The sequence below is a fragment of the Fusarium subglutinans genome (assembly GCF_013396075.1).
Source record: "Fusarium subglutinans strain NRRL 66333 chromosome Unknown NRRL66333_c0000005, whole genome shotgun sequence".
Classification (NCBI taxonomy): Eukaryota; Fungi; Ascomycota; class Sordariomycetes; order Hypocreales; family Nectriaceae; genus Fusarium; species Fusarium subglutinans.
In genome coordinates this window covers 546,330-573,020 of record NW_023502068.1, presented here as the reverse complement: position 1 = coordinate 573,020, position 26,691 = coordinate 546,330, and the positions used below count along the sequence as shown (strand labels likewise).

At 49.7% G+C, this 26,691-nt stretch overlaps 6 protein-coding genes across 6 annotated transcripts; 2 read left to right on the top strand and 4 right to left on the bottom strand.

Annotated features, from left to right (window-relative positions):
• Positions 1–886: 886 nt before the first annotated feature.
• Positions 887–3,541, bottom strand: FSUBG_1218 (endochitinase 2 precursor; the record flags this gene model as incomplete). Its single annotated transcript, XM_036676942.1, has 3 exons — positions 887–2,931; positions 2,984–3,431; positions 3,482–3,541. 3 exons carry the CDS (start codon positions 3,539–3,541, stop codon positions 887–889), a joined length of 2,553 nt encoding a protein of 850 aa, XP_036543386.1.
• Positions 3,542–6,091: 2,550 nt separating this feature from the next.
• On the bottom strand, positions 6,092–6,967 carry FSUBG_1217 (yhhW; the record flags this gene model as incomplete). The annotated part of the gene is made up of 1 exon (XM_036676931.1): positions 6,092–6,967. One exon carries the CDS (start codon positions 6,965–6,967, stop codon positions 6,092–6,094), a length of 876 nt encoding a protein of 291 aa, XP_036543385.1.
• Positions 6,968–9,306: 2,339 nt separating this feature from the next.
• FSUBG_1216 (uncharacterized protein) lies at positions 9,307–12,099 on the top strand (the record flags this gene model as incomplete). Its single annotated transcript, XM_036676920.1, has 2 exons — positions 9,307–9,349; positions 9,632–12,099. The coding sequence occupies 2 exons, from the start codon at positions 9,307–9,309 to the stop codon at positions 12,097–12,099; spliced, it is 2,511 nt and encodes an 836-aa protein (XP_036543384.1).
• Positions 12,100–13,378: 1,279 nt separating this feature from the next.
• FSUBG_1215 (uncharacterized protein) lies at positions 13,379–14,422 on the bottom strand (the record flags this gene model as incomplete). The annotated part of the gene is made up of 1 exon (XM_036676909.1): positions 13,379–14,422. One exon carries the CDS (start codon positions 14,420–14,422, stop codon positions 13,379–13,381), a length of 1,044 nt encoding a protein of 347 aa, XP_036543383.1.
• A 6,304-nt stretch (positions 14,423–20,726) lies between these two features.
• FSUBG_1214 (uncharacterized protein) lies at positions 20,727–23,622 on the top strand (the record flags this gene model as incomplete). Its single annotated transcript, XM_036676898.1, has 2 exons — positions 20,727–20,734; positions 21,399–23,622. 2 exons carry the CDS (start codon positions 20,727–20,729, stop codon positions 23,620–23,622), a joined length of 2,232 nt encoding a protein of 743 aa, XP_036543382.1.
• Positions 23,623–24,804: 1,182 nt separating this feature from the next.
• Positions 24,805–26,421, bottom strand: FSUBG_1213 (DUF803 domain protein; the record flags this gene model as incomplete). The annotated part of the gene is made up of 2 exons (XM_036676888.1): positions 24,805–26,322; positions 26,380–26,421. 2 exons carry the CDS (start codon positions 26,419–26,421, stop codon positions 24,805–24,807), a joined length of 1,560 nt encoding a protein of 519 aa, XP_036543381.1.
• Positions 26,422–26,691: the final 270 nt, after the last annotated feature.

Sequence of the window (26,691 nt, the reverse complement as noted above, 5' to 3'; positions counted from 1 at the left end):
CTGAGCATTCGTCACCATTCAGAGATTTCATACCGTTGCTACCTCACCTCGTCCTCACTCAGACTGTCTGTCACTCTGTATGAGGTGCCTCTAATAGAAGCTTCTAAGTTCTCCTCATACCCATTCCGTCCAATGACGTCTTCTCTTCGAACCAATCAATCAAGCTTTACCGTGACAACAACCGGGTTCCTTTGTTAGCTCCGAGGCGGGAGGCTCGAGCCTCCAAGGTCAATCCGCCCGCGACCAGGAATAATAAACCGCCAACAGGCAAGCTTTTGAGTTTGACGTCGCCAATGTAACTTCAAATAATTAACGTTGCTCAGAAGAGTTGCCATTCAATAATCAGAGGCACGTGAACCTGAACAGTTCTTGTTGTTTATCCTTACCATGCCTTGAACGTGTTTGACGCAGCCATGAGGCACACCCAGCGATCCAACACAAATTGAGATATAGCGGCAGCCGCTGACGTATCATTCTGCATTAAAAAATCCATATTTTGACACTGAAGCGCCCATCAGATAACAAGTGTCACCAAAAGCCATATAGGCTATACTACAGAGCAGATTCGATTAATAAGCAAACGATGTTGCAATATCGTACTTGGGAACAGTTCATCAGATAACTACAGAGTATGAGCCATGTGTGACGTTTCAGGTCATGAAATAATCCAGGGCTCCTTGCATCGAGTATCATTGAGTTCTAACCGTAACATGGATATATATATATATTCGTTCTATACACATTAACATAAATAGGATGGCATGAAACTGTAAAGGCCATTGACCTCTACATTAAGAAGGTGTAATCAAAGGAATCTTGACCTTGGGGACAAGAGAAGAAAGAGGAGCGGTCAAAGAAAGTCTAAAGTAAAGGAGTGTATCTCTCACTACAGCGCAAGCGCCTGGAAGAGCACGATACCGGCCATTAAGGTCAAACCAGCAGCGAGAGAAGAGGCCCCGGCAGTAGCGGGAGTGATCGGAGCCGGAGCATAGGTTGGGGCCGACGTCAGTACTGATGTGTAGCCACCGGTAGGTGCGGCAGCACCGGAGGACTGCTGGTGCGTGGGTTTGACCTGCTCGAATACTCCGGGCTTAGCAGCCGTCTTGAGCGTAACAGGAGGGACAGCGACGCTGGTGTAGACTGTGCCGTTGTAATGAGCCTCCTTGGTGGCGATCTTGGGCATCTCAGGCACAGGCCTGTAGATCTTGATGGGCTGAGTTTGCTGCGCAGGCACAGTAGCTGTGGTCCAAGAAGCGATCTCCGTGGTGATGGCGCCGACGACACAGTCGCGAGTACCAGGAGCACAGTGGCTGATGGTGTTGACCTGGCTTGTGTAGAGAGTCTTGATCTCATGGTTGTAAGGGACATCAGTGGGAGCAGGCTTGCTCTTCTCTGTCACAGGGCAGATCGTGGTGTAGACGGGGATAGTCTCAGTGGTAACAGATCCATAGGGGCAGTCTGCGACTTCAGGAGGACACTTGGTGACGGTGTGGACACTTGTGGTGTAGACAGTCTTGGTCTCGTATTGAGAGGGCACAGCGTAGTTGGTAGGCTTGGCCTTACCAGTAACGGGGCAGACAGTGGTGTACAGAGGGATGGTCTCGGTGACCACGTAACCATCCGCCGCAGTGTGGAGTCGGGTTGTACAGACGGTGCTGGTGGTCATGCTGACAGCATAGGTGTTGTCAGGGTACTTGGTGTAAACAGGCGATCCCTTGGTAATAGTTGCAGTGCCAGAGGGGATAAGCGTCGTAGGGTTGCCATACTTCTGAGTATAAGAGGGAGCACCGTAGGTGGTGTTCCAGCCCTTGAAGGTGCTGAAAGTTGTTTCAGCGGTGGCAGACTCAGTTTCCTGAGCAGAATCCGTGGTCTTGGCAGTTCCGGTGATTGTGTTACTCTCGAGAGTGGCATCAGTGGCCGAGGTGGCGGCATCATCAGTGATGGCAGACGAGTCACTAGTAGCTGTGGCATCGACTGTGGCAGATGCAGTATCGGTACTTAAGACACTGCCAGTTGCGGAGGTGTCAGTGGTGTCAGCTGAAGAATCAGTGGCTGTGGCAGATGTTTCAGAAGTTGTAGTGTCAGTCACAGAACCAGAAACATTTGTGGCAGAGCTATCGGTTGTCTCGGTTGCTGAAGAAGCATCAGAGGTAGTCCGTGTTGATGTGACATCAGTAGCTGCGGAGGTATCAGAGCTAGCCGTTGAATCCACAGTGGAAGAAACACCAGAGGCCGTAGTAGTATCAGCAGTCGTCAACCCACTAGTTGTGGCAGTTTCCGTGGAAGAAGCATCAGTTGAAGAAACACCAGTTGAAGAAACATCAGAAGTGGTTGTTACACCAGTAGTAGTAGAGACGTCGGCAGTAGTTGTGTCAGCTGTTGTAGTAGATTCGGCAGTGGAAGTAGCCTCAGAGGTGGTAGTCAAGGCAGTAGTGGTTGTAACAGGAACAGGGTCACAACCATACTTCAGGGCATCCATGACATGCTCATTATAGTTCTTGCCGTCAATCTCGTTACCAGCACCACGAGTCAAGTCCCAGAGCGAGATACCAGCGAAGTGAGTCTTGTCCTTGAGAGCACAGACGAGATCCTTCATGGCTTCCGGCTCGAGATAACCTCCGCCTGGAGCAGCAGCCTCGCTAGCAGGCAGACCAACATAGAGCTTGGCGTTCTGACTGCATGCACTGTCTTCAACGATTCCCTCCCAGTCATCGTAATTGAATCTGTCCCATGAAACGGAGGGGTCGGGGATAGCATCACAACTAGGGTTATTGTAGAACTGAATGAAGAGGGCGTCGAACTTGGCCTGGTTGATCATGTCTTTCATGTAGAAGTATTGGTCACTGGTGGGGCACTGGGGTGCGCCTGTAATGATAACATCGTTGTTCAGTCGGCGAAGCTCGTTGATCATGGCGATATAAGGGCCGTTGGCTGATGGTTGTTAGCTGGTGCTCAAGTCTTTGAGATGTAGGTCCTCACGTACGGAGGTCATGCTCGATATCAAAGTCGAAACCATCGACAGCAGGACGGGTTGTGCCATCGTCACTGTCGAAAGGGCGAGGACCATCCCAGCTTTGATCGTAAGGACCGAATGCCTTGTACAGGAAGTCGGCGAAATCAACGCCCTTGTCATCAGTGGTCACCTTGTAGTTACTTCCAGCTTCGTTGTAGACTCCACCAATGCTCAGAAGAACCTTGACTCCGCGCTCCTGGCAGTATGGAATGCCCTCCTTGATAGTGTAGCATTCACTGAGAAGTGATGAGGCAACTCCATCTTTGTTACTGTAGATACCAGCCGCACAGTGTCCGGCAAAGTTGGTACCAGGATAGCCTGACTCTGTATGTTCGGGAGCCTGGTTCACAAAAGACAGAGTAACGTACTCTGGGGCGGAATCACAGTAAGACTTGAGTGAATCGGATCCAAGTTGACCCTACAGAAGTTGGTCAGTTGGTTATTTCCAAGACTGTAAGTTACACAAACCCAGTATCCATTGAGTCCCAAGGAGAGACCAGAACTACCCGGAAAAGAGACAGAAGACATTGTCACGAGATGGGTGACTGAAAGGCTGTAAAGGACTGTAATGTGGCCGAGGCCGTAAAAGAATGTGTGATGATATGATTATCAAAGAAAGGACGCAAACCAAAGTTTGCAATAAGGCCTAGGACCGAGCCGTCTTGGACTTACTGTCAACAGAGTTGATGGGAAAGGCAGAGAGGAACCTCGGGGAAGAGAGGGAAAGCCATCTATTATGGAAGGGAACTACCACTCGGAAATTTCTGCCCTAGACGCATCTCATGACGGCCAGAGCCATCTCAGCTGTTGGTTTCCAGCCATTTGAACCGGTGGTTGCTTATCTAGGACATAGTAAGGAGTCTTTTTGCTAGAGGAGGACCATTTAGACGTAGACCCCAGGGTTGTCGATGGGGTACGGCGAAATCGGCCACATCGTGCAAAGTAATCTCCGCCTTGGAACAGCAGAAGAAGGCTCTTTCTGTAGACACTTGCAGTTCGGACACCTGAAGGAGGCTATCGATTTCAGGAACAGGCTAAGCGTTGGTCGAGAGTGGACTTGGGTGCCTGAGGGACTATCGAAAATGGGCGTCTGAGCCGCGTAGCCGATGCGCCAAGGTGAGAATGGGGACGGTGATAAGGTAGACTCAGCCGCTAAGCTGCGTTTATGGTGTCATTATACCACACTATGGTTGATATGGGAAATGGTTCAGAGAGGAATTATGGAAATTGAATCTTGGCAGACCAATGATTCCCATCTAAGGCTGACGATATATGGAGATGGTTGATGTCCGTTTGGAGACGGCACCAACATTAAGGTGTCTGGTCACTACGGCGAAGGTGTTAGTAAGTCTTAGGGGTAGTGTGATGGGGATGGGGAACTGACTCGGTTCGATTACCTCCGAGTATGCATGTTTAGAGTGTCGTTGCAGTTGATAATCCGTTCGAGGGGCCTAACACAGTGTCCATGGAAGCGAGTCCGCAGGGATAGGCTCTGGCGACAAGAAGATTTTCACGTGTATCGCTCTGTCTCTGTCTCCGTGTGGAGAAATTCGAGTAATTACAACTGATTTTTACTGCAAAATATCTCAGTGTGATGTGATGGAAAGAAACTGAGAGGGGCTGTCACTCGATGTTGGTATCTACCCCTGTTACACGTGGAGTCGTGGGAGACTAAGCGATAGAGCTAGTGGTTCCTGCATCTGAATCGACCAATAGCGTGTTGTGCTCGCTCTGATCAACACGCTGTAGGGCTAAACTTTTAGCGCAGCTACTCGCATCGTCACCGCTCCTGATTACCACTTTGAGCCAACCCCTGATGCCTCCGGAGGTTTTGGCCAGTAGTTTAATCCCAGAGGTGACGGCTTGTGCCCTAGAGACTTGGCAGTGGTGAAGCGTGCGAACCCCTGATGATGATGAGAAGGGCAAAGGGTTCGGGCTTGACATCTACCTAGAAACTGCCGATCCGGGGCGAGTCCCTGCCTTTGATCGACATTTTTCGCTTTCTTCCGAGTGGCATTGGTCTGTCAATGACATCAAATGCTGTCACTGTGTACTTATCATCAGATTCATAGGTAGCTTTAGATAAAAACCGTTGTTGAATAGAGTGGCTGACTCAATGGCTGTGAAAAGGAGTCGAATAATCTTCTGAAGCGTCGTCAGCTTAACCTTGAGTGTGGCTTTCTCTTCTCTTTCTTTTTGATGAGCCTAGAACCTACGGAGTATACCTAGTCTCATCTTTCAACCACACGCTAACCGTCTTGTCAGTTAGTCCAATACTTTCTAATATTCCAGGCTTTTCAGCTTGACCGGTTTTCAGAAAAAGCACGTTCATGGTGTTTATTGATATTGCTTATAATTGATGCAATGCCCCTGAGAGATGGTCACTTACCAAAGCTCATCCATCTTACACAACTTGCTCGCTGGGCCATCTCTCACCAAATTACCGCGTGTTGCTTGGCAGTCGGCATAGAATCTCCAGCTGCCAAGGCCGTCCCTTGCACCATCTGGAGGCCTACTTTTGCCAATCACCGTTTGATATTGGGATTTCTTTGTTTTTGGCCCCAGGGTATTACACAGCATGGCTTTCAACTCTTTGCCAGAACACATCTCGCTGGTCATACTGAATTCACCTCATCATTACCTTTTGGCTGCATGCTCTTGCGTTTACGTCGAGTCATCTGTTATGTACCATCCTCGAAATGTCCGAGGATGGTCCATAAATGCATGGGCCAGCAAATGTCACTCTCGGTGCTTTGTTGGATAAATGGATTAACCTACCACTCAACAGGGCATAAGACGGATTTGATCCGCTCCCCACTGCTTTATCGCTAATAGGTAAGGATGATTTTAGTATAGTCCGCCAACAACAAAAATCCTCTCTGAAGCTTACAATCCACTTGTTGGAGACCTTGCAAGGACAACTTCAATATGGAACGGGGGTTTTTTTTTTCAACTTTGTAAGAAATCAATTTTACTTATTCGCGCTAAATACATCTAGAGACTTCTATTGGTCGTATTGCTACCATTTTTTCTGTTACAGATAACTTCCCGGGCTTGGGCAGAGTTGTGAACCTGTACTTAAGCAGTATCAAGAACGACAACCTCGGCCTCGACCTCACCAATGCTCTCAACGGCGAGCTTATCACCGGCATTGACACCATCAATGAAGGCACCATCACCCTCTTGAATCTCGGAATCCTCCCGGCCATCCAGACGGATCTTGGCCTTTCCTCCCTTGGTCATGGGCACATGCACATAGACCTTTCTCTTTGTTTGCTCAGTAGCGCCTCCACCAACGGTCCACTCAAACTTCTTGCTTGGCTCGATGATACCGGCCGCCATGACAAAGTCGGCGTGGATGGGGATTGTGTCGGGGATGACAGGCTCAGCGTCCTTCTCCTGTTGGACTGTAGCTTCCTCGCCTCCCTTGAGAGGGCTCAGGATCTTGACAAAATCTTGTCTCTTGGACTCATCGCTGAAGTGGCGGGTGTGGTATCGGGGAGCAAGACCACGCTTCCAGGGGATGGCCCAGATCTGAAGAAAGTGAACAGTGTCTGACTTGTGTTCGTTGAATTCGGAGTGGGCAATGCCAGTTCCACCAGTGGTGAACTGGACATCTCCACGATGCATGCGGTAGAACTTGTCAGACTGTCCTCCCTCCTTGCCCTTGGTGAGCATTGAGTCTCGGTGTGTGAGCTCTCCTGATAGGATGTAGCTGAAGATCTCAAAGTCCCGGTGAGGGTGAGTTGGGAAACCCGAATTGGCCTTTACTCGGTCCTCGTTGAGGACTCGGAGAGAGCCAAAGTGACTGAACCTCGGGTCATACCAGTCGGCGAAGGAAAAACTATGGTAGGTGTTCAACCAGCCATGATCACTGTGACCTCGGCTGCTGGAGCGATGAGGAGTGATCTTTGCGTGACGGAGAGACTTGGACATGTTCTTTGCGGCGTTCATTTGACTCTGAGTAGTTGAAGTAATTACTGTGGTTTTGTTTGTGAAAATGTTTGGTGTAAGCTGTTGAATGTGAGTGAAGTAGTTGCTTGGATAGATGATGATGATGAGGATGGAAATTGCAGCGAAGAAAATCGCAATCAAGGGACTGACGCGAAACATATATAGACGAAGTCACCGAATTCACGAGAAAGTGCCTGCATGAGAATAGATTCGATTGATGATGATTGAAAAACGCTGACAAGATATAGCTAAGTATGTTTTGCTATGTAATTGACTTTGTAATGATTGCTCAGCGATTTGGTTCGCTGCTACGCAATAATGTGGGGTAAATAAAAAGAATTTGGTGATTATCTCAGGCTTACATAGACACTACTAATCTCACGTGACGTGACATCCATCGTTTTCGCCAATCGAGGTGAGCTTTGGGCACACGCTACCACGAAGTCACCCTCCAATGATTACTTGTAAGCTAGCATTTGATGGAAGCTCAATTGGGGGGGAGGGGAGGCAGTTGAGTACAGTTCGACTAAGTTCTCGAATGAAACCCAATTAAACCTCGAACTAGGAATACGATATGCGACCTTTTTCTTATTAGAAAGCCCAGATGAAAGACATAAGACTAAGAGCTAATTGGTCTAAATCCTTGGTTGCTGATTCTGCCCCTCGCCAACCACCACAATCGATTTACGAAGTACAGCATTCATCCCTTCGGCATTATAACAAGCAACATTTTTGTAACTCGGTCGCCAATTGGCAGCCGTTCCAAGAATCTGGATACCGGTTCTTCCAGCTCCCTAACAGGTTCGGTAAGGGTATCCGATTTGCTGCTCCATGAGGAGTGCTTCTCCCTTGTTGATTTGGTCACCATGACGCAGAGTACAAACATCCAAGGATCAGCCCTTTTAATACCAGCCTCTTAGAGGGCAAGATAGACATATTAAGGATGAAAAAGAAAAAAGAAAAAGAAAAAAAAGGAGTGATCCCAGTCTTTTAATTAATCCTGGTTTGTCAATGTTGCATGTGCCTTGCATGAAGAGGCAGGAAATGCGGCTCATGCCCTTGAAGTGGATTGAAGGTGGTGGAGTTTGAGCTTCAGCTGTGTAAGCCAAGAGGTCAGCTTGCTCTTGTGTCATTGAAGCGTTTGAAATTAGCGACATTTTTTATGTTGACTCACTTTGGGTTATCCTATTCATGCAGTCAAGGTCCTTAATTACCTTCATCTCAAGTCACCAAGCATAGGTAACCAACGTTGAGCACTGTTTGTGTTACACGCATCTCCTCTAATTATAGGATCTCACCACCACCAAAGAATAAAGTTAGATGAGGCCAAACTCAAGACACAATACACCTGAAACGATTGATCTGAGTGTAAGGATCAAGAGGCGGGTACTCTAAATTCTAGCACAAGCTGGGTTAGATGTCAAGCTGATTGTTCCAGATAACTTTTGAGGTGGTTGGTCATGTCTCAGGCCCCTCCCGGTCCCTGTCCATCGTGATAGGCGGCACAAACATCATCGATTCTTTCAGACAATTAAATGTGGATATTCAATAGTCCAAGTCAATTGAAACACATTGAGAATAGGTAGCTCGTGTTCATTCATGACTGTTGACAACGTTCATTTGTAGACTTCACATGCAACCCATTTAACTCAATTTGGGGATGGACCATCTCACACCGTCATATTTACCTAGCAAGTTCCCGACGGGCCGCGTGAGCTATACCTCTATAGGCTTAGCTGCACCTCGTTCAGTGCGTTGTCCAACGAAAAGCGCTGTGACAACACAGCAGCTCAGCTGCATTATCGCCTGAGGTGAGAGCAGGAGTGCCAATTCTTGTGTGCCCAACATAATCCCCCCCTCTCTCTTCTCGAGTACAAAAGCACAGATGATTCTCAAATCAAGTCCTTTCCACCATTTTCCTCAAGTCTGTGTGTATCTGACTTTTTTTTATCCTTTTCTTTTGGTAAGTATGACCCCTCCCTCACTCGATCCCTGTCTCAGACACACCCAATCCTTGTTTGGTGGAGCAAAAGAGGCTGGGAATGGCATCGTCTACTCGTCTAGTCTAGTATTACCAACCTCTCCAAGGAACCCAACCTCGCGCAAAGAATCCTCATAGTCCAACCATATCTCATTCTTCTCTCTTAGCTTGCAGCATGCACTTGCTGTCCTTCTTCTCGCATCTTGTTTTGTGATATCAATTGGTCAAAACGAGCTTGTGTGTTGTATGTGAGTGTGTGGAGTGGGAAGAAGTCGGTCTGCATTCCAAGTTTTACACCCTCTCTTCTCTTCTCTTCTCTTGCTCTTGATCGCGCCCAGAAAAAAGAACCAGAACAAGAATGAACTTCCAAAACCTCAACTTCGACTTTGTGGAAGCACCTCGTACGTGACACTATCACACCCTCTTTTACAGATACACATACACTACTCCGTACTATACACCTACATTCACTACACTTACATACATCTACACCAACACCACCCACCCACACATACACGCACTTGGCACTTAACTGGCTTCGTCTATCGGTGTCGCTGACGGGTCTACCATCACAGGTCAAGGTCCTCCAAAGAGGCAGACTCCTGGTCAACAGTCAATTGACGACGACGATCAATCATCTCAGCCAATTCTTCACCCATATTATGATCTTAGACAGCGTGTAGGGCGAAACTCCACCAATCCCTCAGCATCACCGCCTGGTGCTCTATTCTTTGCTCCGTCACCTCCTTCTCTGCCTCCATCAAAGGTCACGGCCTCGACAGCTGAGATCTACGGCCCTGAACGATTGTTCGGTTCTGATCTTCCTGGAGGGTTTGCGGCGCCTACACCACCAACGCAGACGCATCACACTGCACCACCCGTTGCTCCTCCAGCTGCTCCAACTGCACCTACAGCTCCTACACCTGGGTCTGTTCGATTCGACGAGGCTCAATTGGCCATGTTTGCCGCTGAGAACGCAGCTCGCATGGCGAGTATCAAGGACGAGTTGACAATAGCTGCTGGCAAGGTCACTCCCGGCGTTGACGATACACCATATATCCAGTACGCTCTCGAGGCTCTCACGAGGAATCACGGCGGTCCTTCTGCTGCACATTTCCCCTCTGGATCTTCCAATGACTATGAGGAGGATTACCCACAACCAAGACGGTACGCCGATGAGGACATGGCGAGGGGATACCCTCAATTGACACAACCGGAGCCCGCTTACGTTGAAGATCGTTTACCAGAACCGATCGAGACTCAAGCTCCTCGCTACGAGATGCCCGATACCTCCGTGCACCCTGCGCCAAATGCTCGTCATCACAACGAGCCCGTTGCTCATCACGATGTACCAGCCGTTCCTCGGTCACCAACTCCTTCAGATCACTCTAAGCCTGACCAGTTCGCTCAGAGGGAAAAGGCTCGCCCTCGATCCATCCCCATTGACCGAGCGCATCCTCCTCTCGTCTTCAAGCCTGCCATTCTTCGACCAGTCTTTATGTGCATCTTTGCCTTGTTGTGTTTACTCATGATAGCCGCTCTCATCTTCTGCGCTGTCTACTCGCAAAAGGACGGTGGTTTCACTCCATATCCTGGAAGTATCTACAGCGGTCAATACTTTTTGTTCAGAATCTTGCCTCAAATCTTCGCAGGAATTATCTTAATCTACGCCCAATCCATCGTCACTGCTTCCATGCGAACTATACCATTCACCGCCATGGCTGATGCTGAGCCCCGAGAACGATATCTCGCACTCTTCCGACGATTGCGTCCTCTGACATTTCTCATCCCCTCCTTCACAGGACCCTGGCAATTCCAGTTCTTCAGCATGTGTACATGGCTCGCTAATTTCACGATCCCTCTAATGAGCACAGCCTTCACATGCATCTTCAAGGACCAGGGTTGGGTATGGGCTGCAGTTCAGGGTATTGCTTGGACACTTGTCGCACTCTACATCTTGTTGTTGGCAGCCACCATCGCTTTGATGATGTTCTGGCGCAACCGATGGACGGGACTCTTGTGGGATATTCGATCTATGGGACATCTTCTTCCCTTGTTAAGTCAGAGCAACACCACCAGCAGCTACAACACCCAGGATGTTATTCAGAGCCGCGCTGTGGTACAGGACCAACTTCGCCAGCGCGCGCTGGACCGACTTGGATACTGGCAGATGGATGGTCAGCAAGGTGGCGTGTGGTACGGCATCGGCTCCGTTGGTGACGGTGGTCACCCTGATTACAGAACATACGACCTCGTCCTCAAGAAGCCCGGAATCTCGCCAGTGTCTTCTCTCGATGACCTTGAGGCTGAAGTTCGCCATCACAGATACACGCCTATCGCCTTGCGAACTTCCGTGATTCTGGGCTCAGTCATCTTCATGACCCTCTTGATCCTCGCAATTGTTATTGTCTCCTTCTTGCCTCAGACTCGACTGGACCAGGGATACTTCCCTCAGGTCCCTGCCCGACCTGGGAGCGGAGCTTTCTCTGCGGCCAACTTCCTCTACGCCTTTATCCCCTCTCTACTGGGGATGATCATGTTCTTGCTCTTCCAAAGCCTCGACAACGCTCTCCGCATCCACCAGCCTTGGGCAGGTATGTCCAAGTCTTCTGGTGAGATTGCGTCCAAGACCATCCTCGCCGATTACGCTGCTTGCTACCCCTTCCAGTGTACATGGAAAGCTCTCCGTAACGGCCACTGGCGTGTTGCTGTGATCTCTTTCATGGCCACAATCTTCATCTTCATCCCCATCCTCGCCGGTGGGCTCTTCATGGCCCTGACCAACTTCCGTGGCCAGGTCAAAATGTTCCCCAACATGCCCGTCTTTGGAGTTCTCCTTGCCTTCCTCTTCCTCTACCTCGGCTGCCTCTCTCTAATGCTGCCCGGTCGCCGGGCCCTCCGCATCCCTCATTCTGCCGACAATGTTGCTGAGATCATTTCTCTCACCGCGACTCGGGAGACTCTTTCAGACCCTGCTTTCTTAGCCGTCAGGGACACCGCTGACCTCAAGGCCCGCCTGGGTCTTGATCGCTCTGATCCCCGTGAACAGTCAATGTGGTACTTTGGCAGTTCCCGGGACGAGCGCTACGACAGCGTCCGCCCCATGAAACGATTTACCGAAAAAAGAATGAGATCTCATAGATCTACCTGATAATGATGCTTATAAGCACGACTTGATGCTGTAATGTCTAAAGGGGGGTGAATGAGACCGAACATGCTCTCATGATACGAACCCAGTCATGATTTGATTGTGTTGCGATAGTTGGCTTATTGGACGCGTATGGTTTTGGTTGTTTTGGTGTACTCGAAGCGTTTATTGGGTTTTACTCGCATGTTATGGCAGCATTGTTTGGGCGTTTTGGAAAAGGGTAAATACTTGGTTGATGTTCACACGTTAAAGGATGGCTTGTTTATGTACGCTGAAGAGATGGATACCTTTGGACGAATGGAATGGAAGTATTGGAATGTATCATGTTGCTGGGGAGTCTTGAGGAATTCGCCACAGTTTGGAGAAAAAGTAATGTCTCAGTTGCTCTTAGACTGCGTGTGTTGTAATCAGTTGTATGTATGGCTGGGGAACTTTAGAACGGATGAATACGAAAGAAGAGGAGACAATATCTGGGTCTTCAGACTCCATTATTGTCTAAGTATCATGACATGGTTCCAATGCGTATGTGATAATTGCCATGGGCAACGAATGTCTGTGACTGGTTGGGTAAGACATCACCAACCACATGAAGGCATTCACAACACCGAAGCGAAGCACATGACCGTATATCTGAGAACAAGTAGTATGTGGACGTCATCGTCAAGTTATTTCCATTCAGCAATAGCCGTTGGCTGTTTAATCCTATATAAAAGAATTGCTATCATAAAGAACTCCCCGTAGCCTTTCCCTCTTTTGGTCTTTCCGGTCTCAAATCAGGAATGTTCTTTCATGAGAACTCATATCCCGTTAGTCTGCGTGTGTCCACACCTTTGTTCGTCAGTCAAAGACCCAGCCACCTTTTTCTTGCGCCTGCTCTGAATCTGGTATTCAGACGAATGCGTCTGGCTCCAAGAGCCAAAAACCCGTATAACAAAGGAAATAACTAATGAATAACGTGTGGTGGTCCACGTGCCACTCGTTCACACCTAGATTGGGGGTTTTCCGGAACTCCGTGCTGGTTCTCTCGGCGTTCATCCGTAAACAGAAACGAAGAAGAGAGAAGAAAAAGAAAAAAGAAAGGTCGTTATAGTCATGTCGCGTCTGGCAACGTCGATGCGTATAGTGGAGTTATCCACTTGAGTCATAAATGAGTGTGAAGTTGTCATAGGTCGTAGAGACATCGTAGTTGGTATCATCATGTACGTGAAAAGAAGGTGGTCGTAAGAAAAAAAGGAAGGGAAAAAGCAAAAGCAGCCTGAAGAAAAGAAAAGTGATGTGGTCATCAGCCTCGACTGCGTCGTCCTAGCATACGCCCTATGACATCGTTTTGTCTCTTGCGAGGCGATGAGGGTGCAGTTCGCTGGCCTGTCTTTCGTTGGTCACTTGTTGACCGACGATGAAACCAGAATGTGCGGCTGCCAGACTCAGTATCAGAGTCATCATATTCAAAGACTGAGTGGGGCTCAGCCTCTGGTTTCTCTTCCGTTTCCGGTTGTGGAGTGGGAGGAAGAGGACGCATGCAAGGGAGAGACTTCTTTGAGCGCATCACGGAAGCGGGTGGCTGGGTTTTGGGTGCACAAACATGTCCCGCAGAATGGCGTGAGGCGGTTTCAGAGTGTGAAATGATGTTTGTGGGTGCTGGGGCTCGCATCTCTTGAGATGTCGTGGGACGTCTGTCCTTTGGTGTAGTAGGTCGGGGTGAATCTTGAGAAATGGCAAAGCGGGCAACAAGTGGTGAGTTCTGGAGGGAGCGGAAGGGGAAAACCTCTTCGTGGGGACGAGGAGGACGTTGAGGCTTCTGTCTCACATCTCGAGAGCATTGCCAAGATGGGGTCATTGGTGCATTTCGAGGTGGAAGTGGGAGAGGCTTTGGGAAGGGGGAGTAAGTTGCACTTGGCTTTCGGCCTTGGTTCTGAGCACTCTTGGGGAGAGGCCATCGGTTGAGACGGCACTGCTCAGGCTGCTTCTGTTGCGGCATCTGCTGGATATATTGTTGGGTTTGTGGGTGAGGAGATGAAATCAAAGCTGGATACTGCTTTCTTGGGTGTGCCTCGTGGTTGTTGCTCTTGGGTGGAAGCCAGAAGCTATCCCAAAGCTCTGTAGCATGAGCGTGATACTGATAGTCGTCGTCCAGAGAGACTTCCGAGTCTGTTCGGTCGTCGATCAGACTGGGTGAGGATCCCTCAGACCCCAATGACGCTCTGTCGTCAGAGAAGCGACTTCGATAGTGCGTTGGGCGTTCCGGCTGTTGAGGATACGAGTAGTTGGTGACAGGGTAATACTTTGAGACGAGCTTGAGGTCGGCCAATCTGCTAGAGGGCTCCATGGTGGATCGTGAAGCTTGAAGCATGAAATTAAACTCGCAACAATATTGATATCAAAATGAATAAACCAGGGATGCAGACGGCATGATATACAAATAGATATGAAAGCAGAGAAGCTGTCAAAGGAAGTTGAAACATAGCGTGGGTCCAGTACACCCACTTTGAGCGTTGCATTGCATGTGTCTAAGTTGATCAAGCAGACGCCCTTGACCTGGAGGGGCATTCCTGGGTAGAGGGGCTTCTCAGTCTAGCTCTAGCCATGGAGCTATCCCTCTTTTCAGACAACCCCAAGAGCATTCCGAACACTTGCATCTTCCCAAGGGCTTTGACAGGAACATGGGCTTGCTCTAGTTCGGGCTCGGGCCTCGGGGGTTTGTTTGGTATGCAGACGCGCGATTGACCCCTTGCGTCACACTTTTTGACTGTATTTTTTGCACTCCCAGACTTGCAGTATCCGTACTGTAAACTATTACAGGTCTGCTGCAGATGCATGATTCTCTTTTCTTTTCTTTTCCTTTCTGCATCTGAGAGGTGCAGTAGCCTGTTGGCGGATGACCAGAGTGCATCTTCCGTAAAGAAGCAATGTGAAATAATGATTCGGATAGGAGATTCAGATCCGAAGACGCCAGAAAGAGCAGTCAATTTCTGGTAGGTACCAAAATAGACCAATTGACAATAAACAAAGGAAAGCTGGGCGAGAAGACACAAAGCACAGTACCTTATGCTTGACTCGTTCATGTAAGCAACAAAGGTCTTCTGAGCAGGAATGGTATGGTGAAGTCGCATCTGGACGGCTTCAACGGGCTTAATTCCTTGATTCTGAGTTGTTTACTCGGGATCAGAATACTTAGACTACCTAGTGTGTCCGTTCAACACGCGTTGTGATCATCCCTTAAGCGAGACGGCAGGTTTCCAAGGAATCGGGTCCCTAGTAATAGGTCGAGACACGCGGAAGCTCGTGAGATTTGGTCCCTGGGGAATGTCAAACTCTTCCCACGATCGGCGAACAAGGCCGACGCTGAGAGCTATGTTTGGCCCGCGTCTTTGAACAGCAGTTGAGCCCTTTGTTCGCATTGAATACCGCAGTGTGGCCGAGACTGGTAATTCACACGCGGTATAGCGGTCATTGTTTGGTTTCAAAGGCATCATGAGGAAAATGATGGCAGTATCTGTTGGCACGCTCAGTATGAGACGCGTCTGAGCGCTCTACTCAACTGAAGCATCTCGACATGCGAGACTCAAGATAAGGCATTCAATATGGAGACCAGCAAGACCTGGACCAGCTGAGGCGGACAGAACGCGAGTCGCGACGGAAGTGACTGACACAGGCACGGCCTGAGCCGAGGGTTCAGTGTCGAGGTCTTGAGGGATCCTCCTTGCTTGGATACCTACTAGGTGTCCAGAAGATGGGAGAACTGCGCAGCGCAGTCTCTGACTGAGTGGAGTCGTGAGACACTTGTCTCCGATAGCTCAGAATAACATCGGATGAGTGTTACTTGCGCTGAGATTGTGGATCTTTGATCCGTAGCAACGCAGTCTTTCTGTGGAATAGGAAAAATGCTCTATTACATCTGGATTCATTGACCGGCGACTCCGCGTGGGGTTTAGGGTTGGAGACTGTTCCAGGGGATAGAGGCTGTATTGTTGACGACAGGTAAGCTGAAGATTTAGTGGCGAAGAATTCACAAGTGGAAGAAGCAAGCTGAGGTACCTTGTCGTAGGGGCAGTCCTCAGCAAACTTCAGCTTGGCTCAAAGGAGGCACGTAAGCGACTGTTAGTTAGTCCATTATTATGCTACTATCATGAACTAGACCTCTCCCTACCTCAGTCTTTGCCAATCAGGACAACTGCCGATGACTGGGAAAGTGATATGTAGGAAATAATGCACTGAACACATTTTTATCCCTGCCTGGATGGTCGTATCGGCAGCTGTACCCTGCATTAGCTTGCACATCTCTTGAACTACCTTAAGGTACCGTTACGTACTGCATCGTAGACGCAGGGTCCCCACCATCTATCTCCTGGAACCAAGCCCACGGAGAAAAGAGAGGATAGGATTCACTAACTAACTGCCTACTAATTTATTTGCAAACCCGGATACGAATAACGAAGGAATTGAATTTTAATTTAAGTTAATCATAGTGTGGTGGCAATATAAAGTTCAACTCAACAATAGGTAGAGCCAACAGATATACCTCACTTTTTTCTTTCCTACATCTGCACTTATAACCTTGAAATATTCTCAGCGAGTATATATCTCTCTCTGCCTTGGTACTCAGGTAGTTCAAGTTCTTCTCCCTTCACTAAGGTAGCCAAACTCCCTCACCTACACACTACATCTCCCTCAATGTCACCGTGGACCTTTTCTCCCGCATGAAAACCTTTCGTCCTTCAAAATGCAGTTGTTGAGTCGAACCCCTTACTCAAGCATCAGGACTACCCAGCCTGCATGACACGATAGTGACAGTTTCTGAGCCTTTGTAACCCCCTTCTCTGACCAGTTCGCGCGACGCATGTCTTAGAATGGTCTTGTGTCAGGCCACCAGCCTCGCTGCCGCAAGGGCTTATAGCACCCAAATCGCTCATGCATAGCCTTTTTTCGATCTTAGATCGGCGATCTGACTGTGTTTCTGCCCTTCTTTATCGGTCGTGACGTCTAAAATCTGATGTTTCGTCAAGCGCAGGAATGGCGATGGTGTTGAGAAGAGAGTTATCTCGTGGCTTTCATGCACGTCTTGTATGTGTCACATAGCTGCGATCGAGGAAGTGCCAGACCAAGGATTTTACGATCGTTCATCATCAGCAGCTGAAATGCAGAGTGCAAAGTGTGCCTGCGTCTTGCATCTTAGCTGCAGATGATATGCATGTTTTTGAGCTATTGGAAAGATCTGTCTAAGCAGAGATTTATTATGGAGGGGCAGCCCGAGTGGTGATCTTTTCTGGCTGCAGGATCATTCATCCGAACTGTCTACGCGTCTGAATTGTATACGGTGGCTTCTTACAGTCTTGGCACATTGGATTCGATAACCGCGTTCCCGAATGGTCCTCGATGGAGGGTGCTTAAGGCTGAGAGCTCACTGACACCTGTCGTATAGCAATCCAACCAGATGTTGTACCCATCACATCAGATAAAAGCCTATTTCCTGGGCTCTCTCATGACCGACTTGTTACTCGACAATATTCGAGATGGGCCGTCTCTCTGTCTGAGAAGCAACCAAAGAATCTCGATCAACTTTTGAGGCGTCCAGTAGGAGGACCGCGATGGTGAATATGTTGTAAAAGCAAGACTCATATCTCAAGAACTGGTTTTTGAAGGTAGGGATACTCTAAACCAGAGTTCCTGGTTGCAACCATCATAGTATTCTACTCGATCGCTCGATCTCTCAAGACACTCTTAGCTCTGCGAGATTTTAAACTTGTTATAAAGAACTCGGTGGGCTCATTAAACTTGTGGCTCTTTTCCATATCTCGTAGAACGAAACTCTCTCCTTGATCGAGATGAAGCCTGACGAGGTTCGTGATGCCCTTTTTCTCATGATCCTCACACTATAGGGCATCAGTCCACACCACTTCTCGTTTCATTCCAACACAGTATCCGACAACGAACCGGCAATGCCACGAAACATCCGAAGGCGCACCCTTGGCGAGACATGGCTACCTACCTACCTTATTGACTAAGCCGCCTGCATTTTCATCGACCAATTCGAGAATCGAAATACTCAGACAATGCTGCACTGTTGCCCAACAGTTACCCTACAGAAGACAGCGAATGTGATCATTCATGTTTCACTCATCGGCCGTCTCATACGCACTCGAGAATCTCGAACGCCAACTGAAGGGAGTGAGTATGAGGTGCTTACTTGGTGCACCTCTGACCAACATCTCGATTCACCTTTGTCATTTTGTGTGTGGGTGTTTGGGCGACGCTTCTGGTGTTGTACGAATATGCAACATGCAGGATGCAGGAGAGAGGGGAGAAAAGCCCAATGATTTTCCCAACAACCTGCGAGAATGTTCACGGGTACTTTATTGGGTGAGGCATCCTGTGTAAGGAATAATAGCTCCGGAAGTGCCTGGTATCGACTCGAATATGATCCAAGCCGCGACATTTCGATGCTTTTTCTCAATTGCAGACGCCAACCACAAAACTCAGGGCCTCCAACTGCTCCGCTTCAGCTTCAGCTCCAGCTCGAAACCGAATTAGGAAAACGAGGAACAAGACTCTGATTGGAGACTGAGGACCCCATAAAACGGAGCGTGCCGTGACTCCCGCTCCTCCAGACCAGATCTGGGATAGACTGGCTCATGAGCGTGATGGTATGAGATTTGCGCTGTCCTCGAGGAGAAATCGATTCATCCCTCACCGACCTTCACATCATATGCCCACACACTCATCGTTGGGGCTTCTCAGGACTAAAGCCTAAAGTCGGGAGAAGGGCTCGAAACAGAACCACTTACGGCATGCAGCTGTAGGAAACGTGGCAGTCAACCGTTGTTCCGCCTAAGCCATGACGCAGCGTTGCACTCGGCCCCGTTTTTCACTTCCCATTTCGCCCAAGCAAACCAGCTGCTCGGTGCGGAAAGCATGGGTCAAAACCAGGGGGGCTGGGGGCGGGATCAAGATCCGGCTCCCGCTAACGGACGACAATTCTCACTTACAGTAGCAAGATGAGCCCTAAAGTTCCAGCTAGCTCGAGGTCCGGCAGCCAATGGTGCAGCCCGCCTCGTCCTGTCAGTTTTGTGCCCAAGATTCCCTGGTAATAACATTGAGTTCTCAAACGCTGCAGCTCTGCTTCCACCTCAAACCCTGTATGTCAGAGGCGGTCAGTATGATTAAGAAGGTCAGTAATGCAGACGATGGCCTATGCGCTCCATCCTACGCTGTAGTCAGTCAGTGGCCCGAAGCTCTTGGATAATTCGGTAGAGATATACTGCCATGCAAAGAAAGGTTTTGGGAACTCAATGATCAAGGCAATACTCGGATAAAGTGAAAACTCTTAGGTAGACAGTCAGGTTAATCCTAGTCCGACTACGGAGTAAGCTTATCGGGTTTCGATACAGATGGTTCAAGCCTTATTGCCCAATGCAACGACGTGTGGTAACACTGCCAGGACTGGGCGATATGGGATGAGACGAGGTGATGTGATGTAGAAAGTCGATGGAGTGGGTGAGTACACAAGTCAACCACCAGTCTCCGAAACAATGCATGAGAATCGGCATAAGATGGTTATGAAGTAATTAGCTGAAATACAAACCTCCAGCTCTTTGTCATTGTCCTACTCGTAGGCCGTCATGAGGATTTACCCTAGAACCAGAGACGATCCCCAGTGCCCTACGTTGTTCAAGGTTGTGTGAGGTGCCTTACGCATGCTACGTACCGCATCTCATGGAGTCAAAGACATGAATCAAAGAAAGGCAAAGTCACTCGGCTCGAATTGCTTGTTCAATGATAATCTAAAGAGTGACGTTCTAAATAATAATATATCTGTAGTATCTGTCGCCGTCTGGGTGAACTCTCGCCGGCCAATACTAGTATAAACGATGATCCTCGATCCTGGTCAAGCCTCAAAGAATAGTGGCATTAGTTATTAGTTGCATTAGCAAAGTTTTTATCGCTCTTTGTTCCCCCAAACCAAGGAAACTTGGCGCAACTAAGTCCATTAAGTCATCAATTCCGGCGGGTAGTGCTACCTACCTTATTGCAAGTGCCATTGTCAGTTCTATGGTTTGAGGGAGGAGACCTCGGCGCAGTTTTGACAGCGCAACTTCCTTAAGGTACCTTAGCAGGTACCTAGGTCCCTACGTCAGTGCGCGCACCTTCCTTCTTCTTCCTCCCCTTCCTCTTCCAACTTGTACTTTACCTTCACCTCTTAGGTTCTTCTTATCACCACCCCTAAAGAATAACCATTCGCACACGATGGTGATACCTCAACTCATGCGTGGATGAAAAAGAAAAACCCTCGGAAAGACGCCATTGGCCCCAAAAGAGGAGTATGTTGCTTTTGTGCTCCCCTTGCCTCGTCCTTCCCAGCCGCTCGATTTACTTAGCTGCATTTGCAGCACTCACTGCTTGCTTGTACGGGCTCCGAGCTGCGCATGACGGCTACGCGACAACGTTCAAGCCATTGCGCGACAATTACTAATTTTCAAGCTGCAAACAGATTCGCTGGACGAAAAAAAGCCCTTTCAAGCGGCCTCAGTAAGGACATTCGATCAAACGAAACGAGCTGCTGATTAGCTGCCCGGCCACGCGCGCGCAAACCCCCAAACAACGTTTTTGTTCCTTGCGTTGGCATCATCGAACAAATGCGATTGTGCGCAAACTCGCGTTGTTTCTATAAATTCCACCGTATAAAGTAATTGGCTACCTCAGTCAAATACTGTTCATTTCGCGCTGGTTATTTTGCGTATCGCGTGCGCGTGCGTTTTGTGCGAAGTGCTTGCAGTTGGAGATTCTCTCTTACTAGTGGCTCGTTTCTCGAGCTCTCTTCTTGTCTGGACCTTGGTCTGGCGGGCGGTAACTGCAGCTCCTGGTGCCAACCCCCCCAATTTTCCAGCTTCGGGCCTGGCTTGGGTTTCCTGCCACCAGCTTTTTTTTGACATCACCAGCCGGTGCCCATCCTCTTGGGCTCACATACACTCACCCAATTTGACCCTCCTCACCTTTACTTCGCTCGCCTCAACATTCCAGTTGGGCAATTGCACTTCTCGGTTCTGTCTCGAGTAGACTCAGACTGGACTGAGACCTGGCCGTCCTTCCCGAGACCATCATTGTCATTAAGTCTGAAGAGGCCTCTCCATTCTGATCTGCTCATCCGTTTGGCAACTCGAAAAGAACCCGACTTTTTGTACAACGCATCAAGAGCTTCCCCCACTCCACCCTTCCGAAACCTCCACCGTAACGCAACACACCACCAGCGCCCGCTGGTGAACCTTCAACTTGTCGAACTTTCGCAACCCAATTCCTCGCCCTTTCAGCGCCGCAGACGTGACCAGAATACGACCATCATCTGCTTCTTACGACCGTCACGACCCTAACGCGCCCACGACCCCTACCCAGCACCCGCAACGCCAGCATTCAAGGACACCAAGTCTTGGCTCACGACCGCTGTTGAATCAGACTTCGGATCCCATTGAGCGGCTCTCCACGCCCCGAAGTCTTCGTCGAACCCCAAGATTTGACGCACCCCCGACTCCAGCACCTGAGCCTCGCAAAGTCCATATCGCAGCTGCCTCTCTCGGTTTTGAACCCAAGGCGACCCTCGTACCCGTTGACAACCTACCGGAGAACCATCCCACTGTATTGGGATTCATTCCCGTTCGTTCAGCGCCGCATCAAGCTCACCGCCCCCGCCGACGGCTCTCACAGGACCTAACTGAAGATCCCGACGAGGTGTCTTCTGAGCATCCCCAATCCCCTCCGAGGCAGACTCCTTCCGTACCTGCAAACTATCCAGAACCACACCCCGTGGTTAAGATCTCCAAGCATACCCACAGCGCCATCCTCTTCGCACTCGAGGAGGCGCTGCGCAACCCCAATCCTTTCACTCCAGATCTCGAAGAGGAATCCGCAAGCATGGCCGATCTTATGGCTTCTGGAGGCATGCCTCCAGCATCCAATGGCAAGCCAGCCGCCTCCCCATTCCGGCCTGGCGCAACTCCTGGTCAAACGGGCTCACCCTCTGGTATCAGAGGCCCAAGGATGATCATGCAGGAGCGCGCGGCTCGGGAAGCGCGCCAACGTGCTGAGGCAGAGGCGCAACAGCGCGAGAGAGCTGAGCAGGAGGCGCGCATTTTGGAGCAGGCTCGGAGAGCAGAGGAACAGCGTAGATCTGCTGGCGTTGCTGCTGGGCAGGTTCCCGACGCAGAAGCGCGTCAACCCATGAACCCTCAGCGTCAGGCGCAAGCCGTCCCCGATAACACATCAGCCCGCCCCCGGGCAAACACTACATCACAAGTACCAGCTAGCCGGCCCGGGCGATCTGGCACTACCAATCAACCACCTCCCCAAACCTTCACGGGCCCAACTCCCGGAAACCAACCAAATTTTGCTGCACAGGGCACTGAGAGTGGAAACCAGGGAGGTGCTGGTGGCTCCAAGACCCGAAATTCTTTCCCTCATGCGTTTGAGCGATGGGAGACGTTATCTGCCCACTGGGAAGGACTCACCAGCTACTGGATCCGCAAGCTTGAACAAAACAAGGACGAGTTGAATCGGGATCCTTTGAATCAACAGCTCGCGCGCCAAGTGACAGATCTATCTGCGGCCGGAGCCAACCTATTTCATGCCGTTGTTGAGCTTCAGCGTCTTCGCGCAAGTTCGGAGCGAAAGTTCCAGCGATGGTTCTTCGAAACTCGAACCGAATTGGAGCGCGCGCAAGAAGTCAATGCCATGTTGGAGGCTGCCCTCGACCAAGAACGTAGAGGCCGAGCAGATGCTATTCGAGAAGCTGTTGAGAATGAACGGGGAACTTCTAAAGCCCAAAAACAGCTTGCTGAGATGCGCAAGGAGCTGTCAATCTCCAAAGAGGAGGCGCGTCGTGCATGGGAGGAATTGGGGCGACGTGAGCAGGAGGAACGTGACAGAACGCTGTCTCTTCAGTCAGGGCAGCCTACTATCGTTGGAGGCGTACAAGTGGTTCCAATGACACATGGCGGTCCAAGCAGACATCAAAGTAGCCGAGCTCAAGGGGCTTATCAGACTGAGTATGGAGCTAGTTACCCGCCTGAGACGACTTCCTCTCCCCAGACTCAACCCCCAACAACAAGTGCTGGCGAATATCGTCAGCAAGGTGGTGGCCTTCAGGCACCAGTATCAGAGGGTGGTTACAGCGAAGGTGAGTACGTGATTGATGCAAATGGCAACTTCCTGTTGGATGCCCAAGGAAATAAGATTCCCTTCGCTGGACCACCTTCTACCTATTCCGGTTCTGATGCTGAAGCAGAAGAGTATGCAACGCCCGCTACCACCAACCCACCAAGCGGTAAACAAGATTCTCCTTCCACCTCCACTGGGGGAGGAGGCAGTGGAGGGAGCGGAGGTCAATGGACTGGCGCATACTCAGACCCTCAAGACTATTCCGGCCAAGGCTATGGGACTCCTGGCTGGGAGACAGTCCCTCGCCATCACCATCCTACCCGGCTGAGTGATGTCATGGAAGAGGAGGATGAACGCAGCCGAGCCAGTACGAGCCGTGTATAGGACTCTGCGAGTTCATGCTGATGCCCATGGCCGGCTCGCATATGGCTCTCTTTTCAAACAGTAATTAATTGCAACCAAACGACACATTCATTTGAAGCCGGGCCAGCCACAAAACAACTACGCCCCGTCACAGCAAACGAGAGCCTAATTTCTTAGATCAGTCGTCAGTTACAGTTCTATGTTGGAGCGTTGTCGCATTGTTACAGCCATTCCCGCTTTACAGCACTGGAAATTCGGTCCCAGGACGTGTCTTATTGTACATTCGACTGAAACGAGTTTCTTCGACCAAGTCTGCATCTAGAGAAGGTCTTAATTATGCCATAATAATCCACACCAGGCCTGGGACCTTGTTCGAATTAATCGCTTTTTGTTCAACCGTATCTATACATCAGTTATACACATCAAAGCGGACTCGGGATCACATAGCAAAACAGTTGCCTCGCGTGTTCTCACCTATCTCTTTTATTATGCACTTATCATAAAAAGCTTCGGACGATTGAATCAATAGCAACGAGTAGTTGTTGTGGATATGGTCTTGCCGTCACGAAAAGCTTCACTTCTGGTTTGAACAGTCCGGGGACAAAATCGCTACCAGGGGACATTTGGAGCTCACATCTGTTGCATGCATGGTTTTATTGCTAAAATAAGAACGAGATATGGAGTTGAGGGTCTTGGAGTACGGAGTGCGTATGGAAATTGGAGTTATTGCTGTTGTTTTCCTCACTCGCATGGATGACAGGAGATCCTGGCCAACTAATAATTGCTAGATGGGATCGGTGTTGCAGGGCCACATTTATAAGGACTAGAGAGTACAGGGTCAATGTGAAATTTATACGTTTTACGATGCAAACATTTGACCAATTTCAGGCAATATGTTATATGTTCGGGATTGATATTACAGGTGGCTAGACCAACTGCAACTGCGCTCGAAGGCATCTGTGGATAGAAGATGCAAATACTCCAGCGGCAATGCGTTGTCGTCGATACTATTCATTCGAGCCCCAAAACGTATATATGTGTGCGAGGACATTGGCATGTATGTGAAGGGTCGTTTGGTACCCAAGAGCCTTGCCATGGACACTAATCAAGAAACCCAGAAGAAACTCTACACAAGAAAACGCCATTCGTTCGCCTTTCTTACTCTCCACGACTCCAAAAGCTACATAGAGAGATATTTCGTATTCATACAGCTGCGTCACCCCTTGTCTCAGCACCGTCCTGCTGAGATGTGGTGCCCCAAGGAAAGCCATCGCTGGTGCTAGCTTGTGATGGCTGGCGGCTTCTGCTCCTGAACCAACTCAATGAGAGGATGTTACCAAGAACGCCTGAGTCTGTGGAGCTCCTGTTTCTCTGGTATCGGCGAGCCTTGAGACCTGGAAATCCTGTGCTCTTTCGCCTTCGTCGTGTAAGTCGTCGAGGCGTAGATTCAGTGCTTGGCCCAGATTCCTCCCCAACAGGGCCGCTGGTGGTAGATCTCTTGCTTGGGAGCAGAGGTGAGGACTCTGTATGGCGCGGCAGTGTACTAGACCGTCTCCTGTTGCCTGGAGTACTAGGCTCATCCCGATCCTCCAACTCATCCCAAATCTCAGCTCGCTCAGCCCACCGAGGTGTCCTCTTGCGAGAGGGGACCAGTGGTGTTTCGTCAATCGCGGGCGGGAATGTTTGATATGTATGTGGAATTGAGTCTTCATCTGTAACGGCATTGTCTGAGCCAAGCAGCGACTCTTCCTCCTCGGTGTCCTCCACAAGTCCAAGACCAGGGGCAAGGGACGACTGTCCAACACCGGGTGTATGCTGCTCGTCGCTTAATCGCCATGAGAGTGCCAGGACGCCCGAAAGCAGAATAACAGTTCCTAAGGCAATGAGACATGCTCTTAGAGGCGATATTAGGCTTGTCTGGTTGAAATATATCAAGCCGTCAAGAATCGCGATGATATTGTAGACACAGAAAACCAAAGGGTAAAGAACAGAGGTTGAAACAAGTTTGAGGCCTCGGTGTAAGTAATAGAGCTGGCATAGAGCCAGCGTGACGAGAGCTAGGACGATGGCCCAAGATTCCCAATGCACGAACTGGTTACGTCCAGCAACAGTCTTGATGACCAGCTCTACCGAGGACTTGGCGAACAATAGTGCATGAGCAGAGAGATCTCCACTGATGACGCCGTAAGTAATACCTCGAGCCAGCCGAAAGCGGGCGTCGTGTGATAGGCTCGACATGCTGTTGACTATATCAACGGCCAGCGCCAGAGTAAGGACAAAGAGCGCCTGGAGTATCATCCAGACAATGTATGGCCTTCTCGCCATGAGTTCCAACAGCTCCTTCAAGTCATGCGCCGGAGACGGAATGGCTCCGAATATAGCGATCAACACAGCGCCAGTTGTAACGAGAATCGTGCCGGACAAAGACCATCTTGTGAAAGGTTCGCTAAGGATCAATGATGCGCATATCGAGTTGAATACGAGGCCAGCGGCCTGCAAAGTCGAGAGAACGGGGAGCGGAAGTGTCGAGATCTGAATACTGCTTCCCAGCAAGTTTGCTACAATAAACATGCCCATGCCAATCTGCCACCTCCTCCTTCGGTAGGGAGGGCGTCGGACATCGTGAGGTCCCTTTTCGTCCTCGAGTATATGCGACTTTCGCTGCAAGGTCAGACCCAGACTCTGAACACTGGTCGATATCAATCCAACAATAATTCCAAGCTGCAGTCGCCAACATTAGCACATTTATCCGTTCACACAGCGCTGTACGTAACGTACAGCTATGCTCCCTCCAGAAGAGATGCCGTCAAGCAACCCCATTGCGCCTGTGCCAGGTCCGAGGTCATCTGGCAAGGGAGAGTTGAGGCGAATTGTTGAGACGTCGCATAGGCAGTGTATTTGGTACAAGGATCGCTTCGTGTCACTGGACTAGTAAAGGGTGTATTCGTTTCGATAGATTCGAGGGGAATGGCTGGTTGTAGCGCTAGTCGTAGGTAACGCAGGAGGCTGTTGAGCTGCGGCTGATCGGAGAGGAATACCAGCAGGTGCTTTGTTCAAGAGAGGACCGGAGAATATAGAGAATGAATATGA